At 50.2% G+C, this 17,276-nt stretch overlaps 1 protein-coding gene across 5 annotated transcripts in view; it reads left to right on the forward strand.

The window, feature by feature from the left end:
* AMOTL1 (angiomotin like 1) overlaps positions 1–16,689 on the forward strand; it is a 147,657-nt gene extending 130,968 nt beyond the window's left edge. For all 5 annotated transcript variants that reach the window (XM_055320824.1, XM_055320825.1, XM_055320828.1 and 2 more), the window contains 5 exons: positions 282–472; positions 5,250–5,375; positions 6,505–6,731; positions 9,344–9,604; positions 10,677–16,689. In XM_055320824.1, coding sequence (XP_055176799.1) covers positions 282–472; positions 5,250–5,375; positions 6,505–6,731; positions 9,344–9,604; positions 10,677–10,783 — 912 coding nt within the window. In that variant the 3' untranslated portion in view covers positions 10,784–16,689. The remainder of the gene's footprint in view (positions 1–281; positions 473–5,249; positions 5,376–6,504; positions 6,732–9,343; positions 9,605–10,676) is intronic.
* The last annotated feature ends 587 nt before the right edge of the window (positions 16,690–17,276 follow it).

The raw sequence follows: 17,276 nt of genomic DNA on the forward strand, positions 1-17,276 counted from the left end.
ACAATTCATTTCACCTCCCAGAAGCTTCGTTTTCTCCCCTCTAACATTAGGATAAGGTTGTCTTACGGAATTCCACAAGAATTAGGGGTGGAGGAATTTAGAAGGTGAGGTGGAGGCATTTGGAAGGTGACCCTACTTAGCAATAGGATCTGTAGGATTTGTGTCTTCCCTGTAGGAGAGGAAACAGGAGCAGGGGGACATTGTGGGAGTGTGCTGCGGGATCTGTGAACCCCATGTGCCCCTTCCCTGCATCATGCTGCATATTTCTCTTGCTTCTCTAGAAACACGGAAACAGCCAGCCAGCCGGCATGTCAGAATATAATGCCCCGGCCCTCCTGGAACTTGTGAGGGAGAAGGAGGAGCGGATCCTGGCCCTGGAGGCCGACATGACCAAGTGGGAGCAGAAGTACCTGGAGGAGAGTACTATCCGACACTTCGCCTTGAACGCTGCAGCCACTGCGGCCGCTGAGAGGTGAGGCCTGCCTGCGGTGCCTCCAGAGCATTCGCTCAGTTGTGAGGACCTCCACACAGTGGGATACTAGGTGGTCTTCAAGAGCGATGTTGCACAAGTACATGTTACACTCTCTTTTACCAGCGCATGTCATGGGCCAGATGAGATTAAGTCCTCGTTAAACGTGGGCCTGACCAGATGATGGGGCTGCATCCCCTCCTCACCTGGTTCAGGGGCCGCCTTGCCAGAGGGTGCAACAGGAACTGTTAGTAGCTGGAGAAACGTGGCTCAGAGAGGTACCCTGGTATATTCCCAGTCATGCTGGCAGTGAGCGCTGGGGCCGCGTGTCCCGTGGAGCTGTGTGTGACCCGAAGCCTGGTTTCTTTTGGTTGGAAATTGTTGCTTTTGTCAGCTATTACCTCTGCTGCTTTATGTCCTTTCTGTGGGCACACAGCCTTATTCTTCCTTTGAAAATGAGCTTTGAATGCTCAGTAATTGACACAGGAATTCTGTTATGTCATCCTCTTGTCTGAATGAGGAGGTGGTTTCCCCCAACTGCTGGGGCTCACCTGTGAGTGCCCCCCCCACTTGAGTGGTGGTGCATCCCACCAGTCAGGGCTTCTGTTGCCTCCCTACCCCCCACCAGTTTGCTGTCGGCTCATAGATGCCGCGGGCATTGCATTCACAGCTGTTTGGGATTTATTGAAGTTTAAGGTCACTATCCGCAGAGGAGATCCTCAAATCTCAGAGGCTCATCCGGGAAACTGGACTTAATATGGGCTGTTGTTGGAGCCTGTGGGGGAGCGTCGGACCTGAACCAGGTGAGGAGCAAACACCGAGGATGCAGCCCCATCTTGTAATCAGTCCCATGTTTTGGGGGATGTGTTCTTTCTTTAACGAGTAAGAGAAGGCTTGTTGGGGTGGAGGAGACTCTGTAAGGTCTTGTGAGCTCTCTCATTCATTACTCATGTAGAGAAGAGTCCCCAGGAACTTGGAGAAGGAGCAGGGCCAGCCCTACAGGCATAGGTGCCTCCACTGGGCACCACAGTGCATTCATACCTGGAGAGACAGACCTTGCAGGCTCTTGTGGGAAATGACCCTTAGGGGTCAAATTCTAGTGCTTTCATGTTGTTTATGTATGTCTCTGAGGGAAAACAGCCCCAGTAGCCCCTCCAAGTGACACCCAGGAGCAGGAATAGACATTTAGAGGTATGAGGTGTGGCGGGGCCCCAGAGGCAAGGCAGGAACGCTGGAGGAAGCTGCAGTGTCTGGTTCGGCCCTCCTGCCTATGGGTGACAACACCAGAGCCTGGATTTCTGCATAGATGAGAGGTTTTTCTTTTCAGCTTTTTGTTGTCTAAGGCAATACGTCACCTCTATCTTGAGGAAGAGCCCAGACCATCATAAAGTTATAGAGAAATTCAGCCTTCTTTGCCAGATTTGGTCTGAGGCACAGCATGATTGCCCTGGGAGCTGTCTCACTCCATGGGGTCTTTAATGGAAAGAATAGTGCCCAGTCAGGTGGGGCATCGGTGTTCAGGGCTTCTTCCTCTGCTGCCGACTATGGGTGCGTGATTCTGCATAGGCCTTTCTGAGTGTCATTGACTTCCTTCAACTCTGGGGCACCTGGGTGGCTCAGTGGTTGAGCGTCTGCCTTCGGCTCAGGTGATCCCAGGGTCCTGGGACTGAGTCCTGCATCGGGCTCCCCATGGGGAGCCTGCTTCTCCCACTGTCTATGTCTTTGCTTCTCTCTGTGTCTCTCGTGAATAAATAAATAAAATCTTAAAAAAAATTGACCTCATTTCTGAAATGGAAATTGTCATTCTTGGCTGGTTATGAGCAAAGAACCACACCATAGTCCACCAGCTGAGGACAGTAAAGCCCTGATAGTATAAATGTGGTACCTTGGAAGCATGACACGGAGGCCTTTGTGGGTCATCTTTGTCTCCGCTCCTAGTGCTTTTATCAGGACAGGTGCATGTTTGGGATCTTGGGCCCTGAGGGGACAAATAGGAGTGGGTTGTCAGATTAGAAGTCCGGGAATGAATGGCTCCTGGGAGAGGGAAACAGGGACAGGCCGGGGGTGGGGGTGCCACCTTCAGCCACTCACCTGTGCTAGGACCTGCCTTGTTCGTCATCCTCCAGGCAAGGGACACTGGTCTGTTGCCTACAAAGAGTGGGAGTCCTATGGGATTTACCCAGCCCTGCTGCTTACTCTGCCCAGTTAGAAGTCTCAGATGCACAGGTAAATCAAGGCCCTTCCCCTACCTGCCCCCCACTCCCTTCTTTGCTTTCTGTGTATTTATTGGGCATCTGATTATTCTGTAGGAAATTACCTTCCCCTTCCTGGCCACTCTTTCCCACAGTCTTGGGGAAAGTCAGCTCAGAGGAGGTCGGGTGTTTAGCTCCAATCTTAATGCTGTATAATTTTGCACTGCTTTTCTTTTGATAGAAAGGGAGAAAGGAAAAATGAATTTTTGACAAAGGTCAAAATTCTGAGCTCTTATCTGGATGCTTATGTGGCTGCCTGTGAACTGGTAAAAACGACTAACTGTTCGTTTTGTGACTTTCCAGCCAGTGATGCATACTTCACCTTTATAAGCAATGATTTTTGTTTACCAAGTGCTTTTCCCATCTTGGTGCATTTTGGCACCATTGGTCAGAATTTTGAGGGGTTAGGCCTTTTTTATGGCTTTGAAAATTTTACAGATTTTTAATGCAATGTAGTTCATTTTTTTTGTCTTATGTACATTTACCTTCTGAGTTGTTTTGATCTGATTCTTCCTGCTATCTTTACTTAGCAGCATAAACATGAGTTTTGTTTTTTTTTTTTTAAGATTTTATTTATTCATGAGACACACACACACACACACACACACACACACACACACACACACACGGGGTTGTGGGGGGGCGGGTGCACAGACACAGGCAGAGGGAGAAGCAGGCTCCATTCCATGCAGGGAGCCTGACATGGGACTTGATCCCGGGTCTCCAGAACCGCACCTGCAGGCTGAAGGTGGCGCTAAACCACTGAGCCACCCTGACTGCCCAAACATGAGTTTTTTTAATTGGTGTCTGGCTCTGTGTGAATTTTCCAAAAGTAAATAGGTTGAAAATGTTTTCTCTAGGGACTAATTTCTGCATTGATTTTTGTGCGCTATAGGGTGAATTCATAATCTACAGAATTCACCTCAAAATTTTGCCTGCACAACAACAGTACAGTAAAAGCCACCACCAACCTGTGATGCTCGAGAGCATTTCTTCCAAAGTGCTTTTTTGGCTATCCATATGTTAACAGCTTTTGCTTGTTTTCTGTGTTAGTTGGTCTTGTGGTTTATTTTCAGCTGCATTTCCCACAAATGCCACACTCTCATGTGCACCCACTTTGTTGGTTTATCTTCATTCCTTTCACTGAAGCCTTCTTCATAAAGACACAGGAAGTGGGCTGCCTGGGTGGCTCAGTTGGTTGGGCGTCTGCCTTCAGCTCAGGTCATGGTCCTGGGGTTCTGGGATCGAGTCCCAGGATGTTGTTGGGCTCCCTGCTCAGCAGGCAGTCTGCTTCTCCTTCTCCTTTGTTTTGCCCCCTGCTCGTGCTCGAGCTTGCTCGCTCTCAAGTAAAAAAAAAAATCTAAAAAAAAAAAAAAAAAGAGTCAGTATAGAATGATGGCTCAGGGCATGGACAGAAATATCTGGATTTGCATCTGTCTCTACCTTCACTAACTAGGCATTTTTACAAAGTCGCCTAGCCTATTTGTTCATCTGTAAAATGAGTATGATGATGCCAGCTACCCAGGTTACTGTGAGGACTGCATGAGAGGCTGTGTGTAGTGTGCTTTAGCCCATCCTTGGCATAAAGGAAATGCTATTCATTGATAGCTGTCATTAGATGAAAGGAGTTCTCTTTGCTCTTCTTGTGTATTTTGGAAAAAAGCTATTAAGATTTTAAATATGATTGCAGCATTGGAATAAGAAGTTAAAGAGATGCAAAATCTTTGCCTGGATCATTTGTCAATTTGGCATTCACTAGCCCAAGACACTAGTGTGCCTTGTAGTGAGATATACCTAGATCACCTAATTGGCTCAGTTATCTTCTTTTCACCAATCCTCCTTAATTAGGAGTAATTAAATCACCAAAACCAGTGGAGGCATAGTGAACTTTGACCAGTTATTTTCCTCAGATACCTGCTTCCAGCTACCCTGCATCTTAACCTACTTTGTCCCTCCCCTTGCTTCACTTCCTTGGTTGGACTTTCCAATGACAGGTATATGTCTTTGTCTTTTTGCTTTGCCACCCGGTGTGGCTGTCACACCGGGGCTCGTAAAGCCAGAAGTGAGCTAGGACGCAGGCCTGAGGGAAGATTTCAGCTGAACCGCCATCCGAGAGGACCAACATGTGTTTCCAAGTATTTGCTGAGTCTCCTTTTTACTGTAAACTACTGAAATAGCTTCTAGGTGGGTGAGAAATGGAAATAAAACTTTGACTATGACTGAAAAAGGATAAGTACAAAGGGGTATAAGCATGGAAACACAAATACAATGACAATGGCCCCCCTCTCTTAGGGTGCAGTGTCCACACCAGGCCTTGTAGCTTAATACACAAGGTCATTAGTTGTGGGAACGGGGAATTTTCATCTTTGGATTTTATTTTGTCTTCCCAAGATGCTTTCTTAATTCTGTCAAGTTTAAGGTAACAATTGGCCAGGATGTAGGAGAGGGAGAGTGAGTAAAGGAGCTGGTGGAAAGATATCCCTCAGCAGGAGCATCCACATCATTGTCTGTGTGTCCTGTGTTCCCAGGGACACCACGATCATCAACCACTCAAGGAATGGCAGCTACGGTGAGAGCTCGCTGGAGGCCCACATCTGGCAGGAGGAGGAGGAGGTGGTGCAGGCCACCCGGAGGTGTCAGGACATGGAGTACACGTAAGGGACAGCCGTGTGCATGGCTGCGCCACCAGGCTCCACTGTGGCTGTGCTCAAGACCCCCATGGGACCCGCTAGTGTGGGGGTCCCAGTGTGGCCCAGGCCTGCTCTGAACAGCGGAAGGTCTCAGCCATTGATACCCAAGCAATGAAAAGAAACCAAATGCTTTCTGATTTGCGTTTTGGGCCATCAGGGATAAAATCATCTTTTTCCAGAAAACCTGTCCGTCTTTCATTTTTTTCTTTTCTCAGAAAATGGGGAGAGGCGCCTGGGTGGCTCAGTGGTTGAACTTCTGCCTTTGGCTCAGGTTGTGATCTCGGGGACTTGGGATCGAGTCCTTCGGCTCCCTGCGTGGAGTCTGCTTCTCCCTCTGCCTGTGTCTCTGCCTCTCTCTCTGTCTCTCATGAATAAGTAAATAAAATCAGAAAGAAAGAAAGAAAGAAAAAGAAAGAAAGAAAGAAGAGAGAGAGAGAGAGAGAGAGAAAGAAAGAAAGAAAGAGAAAGAAAAGAAAAAAGAAAGAAAAGAAAAAAGAAAAAAGAAAAAAGAAAAGAGGAAAGAAAAGAAAAGAAATTGGGGAAATTGACTTTAATGGAAAACCAACCCTGTGTAAGACTTCAGCGTTTTTGAGTTTCCCTCCTGAGCACACCTTGGTCCAGGAGGTCCCTGCTGCGAGGCCACAGCCATTCTGTCTGTGTGTCCTTGGGGTCCCAGGGGGTCCCAGATTCTCCACAGAGGCCAGAGAAGGTGTGCCCCTCTGATCTACTACAAAAGTTTCATTTTATACAATTTGCAGATTAGAAATGTGTAAAGACTTAAGCTGCACTTAACTCCTTTTTTCTTTTAAGATTTTATTTATTTATTCACAAGAGACACACAGAGAGAGGCAGAGACATAGGCAGAGGGAGAAGCAGGCTTCTTGCCTAATGTGCGACTTGATCTTGGGGCCCTGGGATCACACCCTGAGCCAAAGCAGACGCTCAACCACTGAGCCACCCAGGCACCCCTACACTTAACTCTTCATCCCTTAGTTACAATTCAAGTCCCTGGGACACCCCGAGAGCATTGTTTTGAGTTTTTCTAGCCAAATCGTTTTTGATTATGACCATTTGGTTTTGTTCTGTTACATAGTATTAAGAATCTCCATGCCAAAATCATAGAGAAGGATGCCATGATTAAAGTCCTGCAGCAGCGATCCCGGAAAGACGCTGGGAAGTCAGACTCCTCGAGCCTGCGTCCTGCCCGCTCCGTCCCGTCCATTGCCGCGGCCACCGGGACGCACTCCCGCCAGACCTCGCTGACCAGCAGCCAGTTAGCCGAAGAGAAGAAAGAGGAGAAGACCTGGAAGGGGAGCATAGGTGAGCCCCATGCCTCCTTTGGTTCAGGACCTGAAAAAGCAAGAATGACACAAACTCAGAGAGGTGACCTCATCTGGTGGAATGGGTTCTGACCTTCTTCTGGCACGCTGGCTCCACTGCCCGTGGAATGCTGAAATGTCCCTGACTATCTCCACATCTGTGTATTCGTCTGTAAAATGGGGAGGATCGTCAGTGATACTTGAGTTGTGGAAATTCAATGAGATACGTGTAAGCAAAGCCACAGGACGAGAGCAGCCATCAGCCGCGGGTTGATGCGCATCATAATTGGTATCAGTATTGCACAAAGTTGCAGTGACCCTTACAACACATGGTGTTCTAATGGGAACAGCCCAGAGCCTCGAGGCTTCTGAGCTTGGCTCCAGTCCTGCCTCTGTGTCTGGAAAAGCCAGGCTGTGTCTGCCCTGCTTTATGCCGTGTGCCTGAGGGGAGGGCAGAGTGACAGTGGGGAGAGGGTTCTTTGGAAGAAGCGCTCTCGAGCCTGAAGGTGGTGGGTGGTGGTTTTTGCTGTGTTGTAGTTACACAGGCAGACCTTCGAGCAGATTCCACAGATGTGATCGCAGCCTTGGTAGGCCTCCCAGGGCGAGGGCGGCCCGTTGACAGGGCTGGCTGAGTCAGGGAAGCAGGCAGCACCCCAGAGGCCCGTCGTCCTCGCGGTTCCCCTGCACTCTGTGGGCTCCAAGGGTTTGGCCCCACACTGAGGCCTTTCCTCGGCTCAGAGTGTGTTCTGTTTATCTGTGGAGCCGAGAGCCAGTCTTCCTCAGTACAGGACCCCAGGGGAGCCTGGCTGCTCTGTGCCAAAGGGGATAAGAGCTTCCCGAGCAGACCTGAGAGTCGGGGGACCAAAGGCGCCTAGCCGGAGTCTCTGAAGTCCCTCCACAGGTCACTTCAGCAGCGCCTGCCCCCCGAGGAAATGTATTTGAAAGAGGATGTCTGTGGACAGCAGCTGGGATCAGCAGAGACCCTCCCGAGGACACGTAGCTCCATCCCCCGCTCAGAGAGCCGAGGGCAGGTCTGGTAAAGGAGTCTGAAACGTGCTGGAGCCCTCCCTGGCAGAGGTGGTTTGTGACATCCAGCCGGGCAGGCATTCCCCTCCAGTCTGTGCCTGTAACCACTAGCGTTGGGCACGTCTGAGCCAGGCCTGGGAGCCTGAGGACCTCAAAATTCTGTCTGTGCAGCCACAACACACTCAGAAATCCTCAAATGTTCCCATTATCTCTTACTTCATGGGCTCTAGAAAGAGGTAGAGGTGACAGTGGGTGCATTGCGGATGGCTCAGGGCTCCTCAGTGGGATGACTGGCTAGTGACTTGCTTGCACCAGGGCATCCTTATAGGACTGTGGAGGTTAGACAGGCAGAGCAATGAGGTGGAAGGGACATGGGTTGGACTTGGAGTCAAGGATAGCTGCATTCGAATCCCATTTCTGCTGCTGCTTAGCTGCGAGCTGTTTATATCTCTGAGTTCCCATGTCCTTTTCTATAAAACGGAAGGTAACAACAGGACCTGTGTCACAGGAGTGTTGTAAGATAGAAGGAGGGCTGATGTGCAAGAGGCAGCGAGCTGAAGACCCTTGTTCCTCACAGTGAGGTCCGTGGGGGCCCCTTCAAGCAGCAGAACCCTAGTCCCCACCGAGTCAAACCTTTGTTTTGATGATACATCCAAGTACTTGATCTGCATGTTCCATTTCGAGCAGCACTGTTGGGCACCTTGAAAAGCCCTGACAAGGATACTGTATGAATTGCTGGCTCATCAAGTGAACAGAGACCTGATCGTGCTTACCACCCTTTCTCTGGGCTAGTATTCTGGAGTGCTGGGGCTTTGCTGCACGTGCACCCTATTTCACCGCTTAGAAATACAAAAGTTGTTCTGGCCAGCACGTCCCCTTTCCACCCCGAGCTCTACTGCTCGGAAGCCCAGCTGGCTCCCTGCTTCCTGCGGGCCACAACTCTCTGCTGCAAGGGCTCTCCTTTGGAATAACAACCCAGTGTGGCCCAGGCCTGGGAGCACGTTTGTTTTTGAACGTGGGCCTACGGAAGACCATCCATTACCAAGAGGGGGGCAGTCCTGTGGGCTGCTGGGACCATGTCTCAGATCTAGGAAGCCTTCAGGTTTCTTAAGTGCACCCCTGCTGCTTAAGGCTCACCACCCCCCACCCTCCCACCCCACCCCCCGGGCCATATTACAGCATGGTCTCTAGAAACCCTTGCAGGAACACCTCCTCCCCTCTGTGCTGGCTGTTAGGCATCTCTTACTACCCTGGGCATAATTTTATCCCACTGTTCTTCACAATTCATCATAACCAGTTAACTTCTGTTAACTGTCCTCAAAAAAAAAAAAAATCAAAACCCACATAGTTTTAGAAAATGGACTAGGTCTTTTTTTTTTTTTTTTTTTTAATCCCCTCAGTGCTTGCTGTCTTCCCAGGCACATGGTAAGTGCTTATAAATGCACGTGGTCAATGAACCAGTGAATGAAGGAAGCAGTGCTCAGTCAAGAAGGAAATGGTCTCCAAGACTGGGGCAGTGGGGTGTGGGGGGGTTGGTTGGTTTTTGTTTAAAGAGCAGCATTGTAAAAGCTGTCCCTGTGCCCTCAGGGTTGCTGCTGGGGAAGGAGCACCACGAACACGCTTCCATGCCCCCGGCTGCAGTGCTGTCCCCCAGCGCCCTCACCAACTCGGCCGGCAGCGCCCACGCCAAAACAGGCAGCAAGGACAGCAGCACCCAGACGGACAGGAGTGCTGAACTCTGGTGGCCCAGCACAGCCTCGCTGCCCAGCCGCGGCAGGCTGAGCGTGACCCCCTCCAACAGCCCCATCCTAAAACACCCGCTGGCCAAAGGGACTGCGGAGAAATCGGGTATGAGGCTTTTCCTTCCCTTTACCCTTGGAAAAACCATACAACACTGGCCCAAGAGGGCACCTTCAGTGGGGACCTGGTGGGGGGGTGGCAGTGGGGGTGGGAACAGGAGCACCACACAGCTCGCACTTTATGGGGTTTTGGGTTTGTTTGTTTTCTTTTTTAGGTTTATGCTTACCCTAATGCACTTCTTATGAAAATGAAATGTGTGTAGACCCTTCTAACTTGCTACCATGTATATGAATATGCAGCTTGAATACCCCTTTAATGTGTGTTTTGTAATCAGCCTTTTCCCAGAGTGTGGGAATAGACCCCCTTGGGGACATTAGAGAATAGTCTCCCCCCGCAAGGTGTTTGGGAGCTTGTACCAGGCACCACATTAGAGGCACCGAGTACATAGGTGTTGCCTTCGAGGGGCTTACCCTTCTGGGATTCAAGGTTGCAGGTACCCTCTTGACTGAGGGCAGGTAGACTTCTGGCACACATCTCAGGCCAGACCAATGAGGTGCTTTAAATATTTAGGAGGAGAAGACCGCCCGGGCTGAGGTGGACTTGCCATGAGTCCAGAAGCATCCAGGGAAAGACCAGACGTGCCTTTGGAGCAATCTGAGTCATAGGGAGAGCCCTCTTGAGTTCTTTTGGGGAAGTGGAGCCCTCGGGGGCATGAATTAACCATGTCCTCCAAGGGCTGCTTTACTTTCATCCTCCAAAATACACAAGGCAACAGAGCATTGTCATTTATTGAGCATTGAATTCTTGAGATGCACTTGCCCAAGACAGGGAAGAGCTGAAAAGCATCTGGCTTGTAGGTGCTGCAATTGTGCCCAGAGGGGGAGTGGCCTCGAGGGCCTCCCGCACACATCTCCAGGGTCACCCTTGCCATCCCCGCCCTAGTTCTGTCATTTGTGTCTGAATCCCACGGCCCATCACTTCCGTTGTCCACGCTGTGGGCCTTCCCTGCAGACGCTGGTGCTGAGCGCCAGTGTTGGGAATGATTCTGCTTTAGACAGAGCCGGCCAGGCCCACACCCCACTGTGGGGCCAGGCTGCTGACATCCCGTTCTGTTTGGCAGAGAACCCTCTGGGCCACGGGAAGTCCCCTGAGCACAAAAGCCGCGTGAGCAGTGTGCTCCACAAACCTGAGTTCCCTGACGGAGAGATGATGGAAGTTCTCATCTAGTGCTGGTGTCCCTGCTGCATTCTGTAAGGGGACTTGACCAACCTGGAACATGGCCGAGATGGAGAAGAGAGATCAAGAAAGTTGTGGATGAGAAATCAGGAGTGCTTTGAACTGACAAAGACCTTAGATTAGTGAGAACACTTTTGTAAGCATTTAAAACCTACATGACTGAAGATGAGGGGAATGCTGTGGATTCCTATTCCGTATGTTGAGAAGAGAGAAGCCGCATGTAGGTTTGGAAACCAAGAAGTCACCGGAAGTGGGATTTTTACTGTATAGAAAATATATCTCTTGGGGAGGGAGGGTCTATGTACAGCGGCTTTCTAGTTATAAACACATAAACCTGAACATGGATCTTCCTTGAAATACCCCCATTCTCCTTGCCTCTTAGCATGTTGTTGTCGTCGTTTTTTAGAAGAATCTTCCAGAAATCTCCAAGAGCCCATCTTGGCACCAACATAAATGTCACCCGTGCCATTGGAGTTTCCTGTGAACATGGCGGGGGGTGGGGGTGGCAGTGAGAACACGTGTCTGTAGGTGATGGGAATTTAGAAGGCGGTTCGCACCCAATTCCCTGCTTGGTTTGGATTTTCAGGAAATGGTGAGGCTTCTTAACTTCTTTGGCTGTGGCAGTAAATATGGAAGAGGATGGGAGCATTATGATCTTGGTGCTCAAACTCCCTAACTGCTCTGAGTTTCATCACTTCCTACGCTTCATTCTCTTTAATTTCACTCTTCTTTTCTATCACTTCTCCTTGTTCATGCAACACGGTGGAATTCCTTAGGTCTTGGATTTATGAGAGCAGAGTCTGATCTCTGTTTAATAGTGACCAGTGGGACAGAGCTGTGTGCTGGCTGCCTGGCTGCTTCCTCCCCCTTGGAGTCACTGGGCTGCAGCTGCTAATCTCCTGGCTGGGGACTAGGTAAGTTTGGATGAGGCGGAAGATTCCGTGGTCACTGCGACATCCTGCATTCAGATCGGGGCTCTGGCTCTTCTCTCTCATATCTGCTCTCTCACGCAGAGCTTGGCAGCTCCACCTCGGTGCTCTGTTGGGCTGAGACTTTCAGGATTGCCCTCCAGGCAATGAATGACACTTGACTTGGTGGCCTCCAGAGAGTCACCAGACAGCTTGTACGACGTTCTCGAATCTGTGGCTCATGACCATCATCACCACTCTCCCCAGCCCCTCGCACTGTGGACGAGCACGTAGGTCTCTGTGTTAACACATCAGTGTTTTTCCGTCGTGAACTTGCTTTGTGACTTAGCAGGCCAGGATTTGTACAGTGAAGTCACGTTTTTCGAGGTTTCGGTTTGGGCCAAGTTGACCGGAGTCAGACAGAAGGACCACGTTGAAGATCCAGGAATGAGTCGGGGTAGTGGGCCTCTTACCCCTGTGCGTGACGGCATGTCTAACTCCTCAGACGTGGGCTTGCTTTACAGATCTAAGAGGGGCTAGATCAGGAAAGAGAAGCTAATCGGGCTGCCACATGTTCTTGTAGGCTCCTGCGGTTTTCCTCCCTCCAGGTCAACTGGATCCTCTTATCCCAGGTCCCCTTCCCTGGGCTTCGTTAAGGTAACAAAGAAAAGGGGCCTGGGTCAGAGACTTTCTCCTGTGACATTTAGGAGCATTGAGCACAACGCTCTGCAGGGAATTTTGCTTGGGTGACTTACCTTGGAGTTGGCCTGTGATGTATGAGGCAGGTGGAGTTGTAGCCTCCCCAGATTGTCGTGGTGGGAGAAGGACTGAGGTGTAGACTAGAGAGGGGGAGGGAGGAAATCCGTGGCCTTGGCCAGAGGGGGCACAGTGAGTGGGACATAGCAGGAGCCGTCTCTTCCCGAGCTCCTCTGCGGTGGGCACTGAGCTTTGTGCTTTGTGCCTTTAGCCTCCTCTAGTCCTGTCAGGCCGGGAAGCTGGAGCAGTTCTGCAGGCATCAGCAGCCTGCCTAATGCCTGGGGCTGTGTGCATGTGGATGCAGAGGATGGGGATAGGGCACAGGAGGCCCCATCCCAGTCCCTGTTCCCATCACTTTGGTGAGGTGTAGATGACGGCAGCTCTTTCTCTTAAGGGTATTTTGACTTCAAAGCCCCAACCCTCAGGACCTCAGAATGGGGCTGTATTTGGAAATGGGGTTTTTACAGAGGTTTCTGAGTCATAAGGAGGTCTCTAGAATGTGCCTTGATCCCATATGATGGGAGTCCTTATCAGAAGAGTGGATTAGGGTACAGACACACACTGGTGGATGACCATGCAAAGACACAGTAAGGAGATAGTGTTTACATGCCACGGAGAGAGACCTCAGAAGGAGCCAGCCCCACCCACAGCTGGATCTGAGACTTCCAGTCCCAAGGATTAGGACACAATAAATATGTGTTGTTTAAACAAACAAACAAACAAAAAAAAGGTATTTTGACCTCTTAATTAATGTTGGAAATGGACCAGAAATGAAAGCAAGGTCTGGACATAGGAGGGCAAGTCTCCTCTGCCTGTCCCTGCAACCCACACCCGGGCCACGGCAAACTGAGCTGTCTCCCCTAGGAATGGGTAATGGTGAGAGCCACAGCCCCCTGTCCCCCGAGCCTTGTCTTTCTGCTCCAGCACACCTTTGGCACCAGGTTCCAGGCTCGTGTACGGCCCTTGGTTGCCCCCATCGCCAAGTGTATTGTCAGAGTGCAAACACAGACGTCACCAGTTTTCGGTTGTGCTGTGCACTTTGGCAGTCTTCTTTCTTCTAACTTGCTTAGACTCTCCCATAAGAAAAGGGACCTCTAGCTTTTAGGTGTGTTCTTTTCTGGGAGATTTCCTGCCACGCCAGGGCCCCCTGATGCTTTTCATGTTCGTAGCTTTCTCGAAGCCTTGCTGGCTGACACGTAGGAGCAAGGGATTGCAAATACCGAGCATCTGCTCTGCAGTTCTAGGCAATTTACAATCATTTATCTCATTTGATTTTCAGAAAAATAAATCCCAGCTCTTTTTTCGTGCTGGCTGTAGGCAAGCAAGGTGGTGAGCATCTTTTAATGAGTCCTTGAGCCATCTGCAGAGCAAGGCCTAGTTCAGCCTTCTTTCACAGTGGAAGAAATGGGCTCAAGGAGCTTCGGTCCCTCCCCAAAGCCTCACAGCAGTGGCATCTGGACGAGGGCCTGTCACAGGCTGCAGCACCACCAACATGGGTCAGAACCATGTTTGAGGCCATGTCTTGGCCCACGTTGGCCTCGTCTATGGTGTGTGAACAGGCACAGCACACACACAAACACAAAGGTACACACACATAGCTGCCACACCTCTCGGGAACTGAGGAAGAGGACCACAGCCCCAGACTCTTAGAATTGCCCATAAACACGAGGAACAGACGGAAGTCTTAGTGTTCCATCATCGCAGGGCCACAAAATCCATCTCAAAAACACTTGTGTGTTATCCAGAGGCCTGGACTTCAGGACTTGCCCGTGGGGTCTGATTATGGACCTCACGAGCCCCGTCTCGGAGTGAAGGGTAAAGGCTTTGGCTTTATGTGAACACCTGCCAGGGTAATCGGGCTTCTCCCGGGATGGGCCTTCTGGTGGTTTCTGTGTGCTGACCGGGGTATCTTATGGAATAGATGCTACTGGATTCTAGCCACTCGTTGCAGAACCTTTTCTTAGCAGTTTCTTCTCTTGGCTTATCTTCCACCTGCTGGAGCTCGGCAGCCAGTGAGGGTGTGGAATCCAGCCCATTCCAGGCAGGCCTGTGGATAGAGAGTGGTGGGGCCCTGTTCTGTCCTGTTCTGCAGGGCTGGCTCTTGGATGTGGCTGCACCAGCCTGGGGTCCAGTCGCGAGAGAGTTGCTCTGTGGGAATCCTGGTCTCGGAACGGAGACTGCAGTGATGTGTTGCTCAGGGGACAGGCTGTGGGATTGGCCACTGCAAAGGAGCTGGCCATCACTCCCTCTCTCCCCCGGGTCACTCTCCGGCCCCTGTGTCCTCCTGATGGGAAGACAGACCTGCTCCCGGGCAGCCTTCTGACTGGCAGAGACCGCTGCGAGCACAGATGTCAGGTGAGGCTGAATGCCCGGGACGCAGTGAAGAATAGATCGGGGCTTTAAAAGGTCTCGAAGCAGGGAGCTCATGCATGATGCTCGGAGCTGATTTTCCAGAACCAAAGTCGTGTTCCAGCCTGTGCTTGAGTCAAAGGGTATGCTTCTGTGTGCTGAGAATGAACTTGCACCCCTGAGCAGAGCAGTCCCGTGGCTGTGGGGAGTGGGAGCCCATGGATACTCTCGAACAGTAAAGCCGTCACGTAGCCACAGAGAACCCAGCCTACAGTTGTCTCCTTCCCACCCCTGAGCCTGGGGCAGCCGGGGTAGAGACTTTAGAAATGTGGTTTTGCTTTTCTTCTTTTTTGCTAATTAATTGATGTGTTTAAAATGTCTTCCCTCAATGTGAGGACTGTTTAATCAGCTTGCCTCTGATGTGTGTGGCTTGGTGGGAGATGGGCAGAGTAATTAAGAAGCTTCCAGAAAAAAAGAAAAAAAAAGAAGCTTCCAGAAGCTGACCAACTTGGGAGCATTTAAGGTCAGCATTTCAGTAAAGCATTTCTTCTGGAACTAATGAGCAGATTTTTCTCTCTTCCTTTTAAGTAGTATATCCTTTTCTTGTTTAATAATGATATATAAAGACGTGTGCATGTCTGTGCATACGTATGGGTATGACTCCAAGGTTGCGTGTCAGGTTTTCTTTCTTAATATGCGGAAGATCCAAGCATTTGATCTCACCTCTTCCTCAAGCGCTGACCCTTTGGGAGACTCTATGCTGATTGCTGCCCCACTGCCCCAGGAGAAACAGTTTGCGAACACCTCTGTTAGAATGGCCTTTGGCACCTGGGACATTCGTTTGATTATCCTTACAGATGAGAAATCTTCATCCTTTGAGGGTGGATTTAAGTTTGGAAATCATCCCAGTTGAACAAATAAAGATGGGTGATGAAAGTCACACCACTTTAGCTTTAAAAAAAGAAAATCCCAAAAATGTTCCTTGGAGTGAGTCTTTGGACTCCTAGAGCCTCTTGAAGTGACCACTTCCAAGGACTGTGGTCATCACTACATGTAACTTCAGGTGGGTTCGCTTTTAAAAATCTCCTCTCTTGCCATGCCTTGTATGTGTTCACCTCTGTGCGTATGCACAGACGGAATGTGTAATCCTTAGTATAGACCTCCAGTGGGTGCTCTGTAAAGCCCTGTAATACTTAAGTGCATGTAATTGCCATGTAACGCGATGACCAAGGTGTTTCTTTGTCATAAAAGCTTGCTTCTTCACAGAATTAAAATACTCTTCTCAAAGTAATGGGGTACATACACAGCATTTTCTCGTATCAGCTCCCTAAATGTCAATGCCCAGTTGTGTGTTTACATGTGATTTTACCTAGGATTCCGGTCCCCTGTAGACACCTGCGAGTATTTATTACAAAACAGAATGTAAGCAAGTGTATCTGCTGTGGTTTTCTTTGCATTAAGGTGTTTTCCCTGGAGGGACCCTGGAGCCGCCTCCTCCACAGGGCACTGACAGAGTCTGTGTGAAATTCTATGAACCCAGGGCAGGCGCGGGCACCAACCTCAGCCAAAACTTGGATGGCCCTCGGGCCACCACTCACTCCACTGGCCATGTGAGTCATTGCTGTGCATGGTGGCAGCGTGCGGTGTTCCCTCCAGCAGCCTCTGGTGTGACATTCTGGCATCTTCGTCTGCTGGTGTGTATTGAAGGGGGGCGGGCTGCAGAGCTGCACAGCCCAGGTGCGTATGTGTATAGGGGCAGGGGGTGTCCAGGAATGCAGCGGGTCCCCCACGGCAGATGTTAATACTGTTGGTCAGCCAAAGATTTTCCTATTTGCTGCTTAAACTTGTGCCTTAATATTGTATATAATAAAGGGATAAAATAGCCCTTCTTTCTCTCATGCTTGTTCTTTTCTTTCCCCAAAAAACGTGTATATGTGATAAGTTTAATGTCATCTTGGGCAGCCAGCGTGGCTCAGTGGTTTAGTGCCACCTTCAGCCCAGGGCCTGATCCTGGAGTCCCGGGATCGAGTCCCATGTTGGGCTCCTTGCATGGAGCCTGCTTCTCCCTCTGCCTGTGTCTCTGCCTCTCTCTCTCTCTCTGAGTGTCTCTCATGAATAAATAAATAAATTCTTAAAAAAAAAAAAATGTCATCTCGCTGCCTGGAGGCAGTCTCGCTTGCTGTTTTGCTTCCAGAAGCATCTAGTACCCCTGACCCCCCACCCCCGGTGGGCCTCGTGGTGCTTCCACCAACACCCGTTCTTGATTCTCGGAAGGAAGTGAGTCATCCAGAGCCCTGGAGCTGGTCATCCACCCACTCCCAGCTCCTCTAGACAAATAAGGAAAGGGGAAATGCAGGGAGGCTGGGCTGGGGAGATGGTGTTCCTTTAATCACACAGAGTGTCCTCTTCTGGGGTTCCTGCTTCAGAGCCTGCCAGGGACCACTGTGATTCCGGGAATGGACTCACACGGC

This window comes from Nyctereutes procyonoides, unplaced genomic scaffold (assembly GCF_905146905.1).
Source record: "Nyctereutes procyonoides isolate TBG_1078 unplaced genomic scaffold, NYPRO_anot_genome, whole genome shotgun sequence".
Lineage (NCBI taxonomy): Eukaryota > Metazoa > Chordata > Mammalia > Carnivora > Canidae > Nyctereutes > Nyctereutes procyonoides.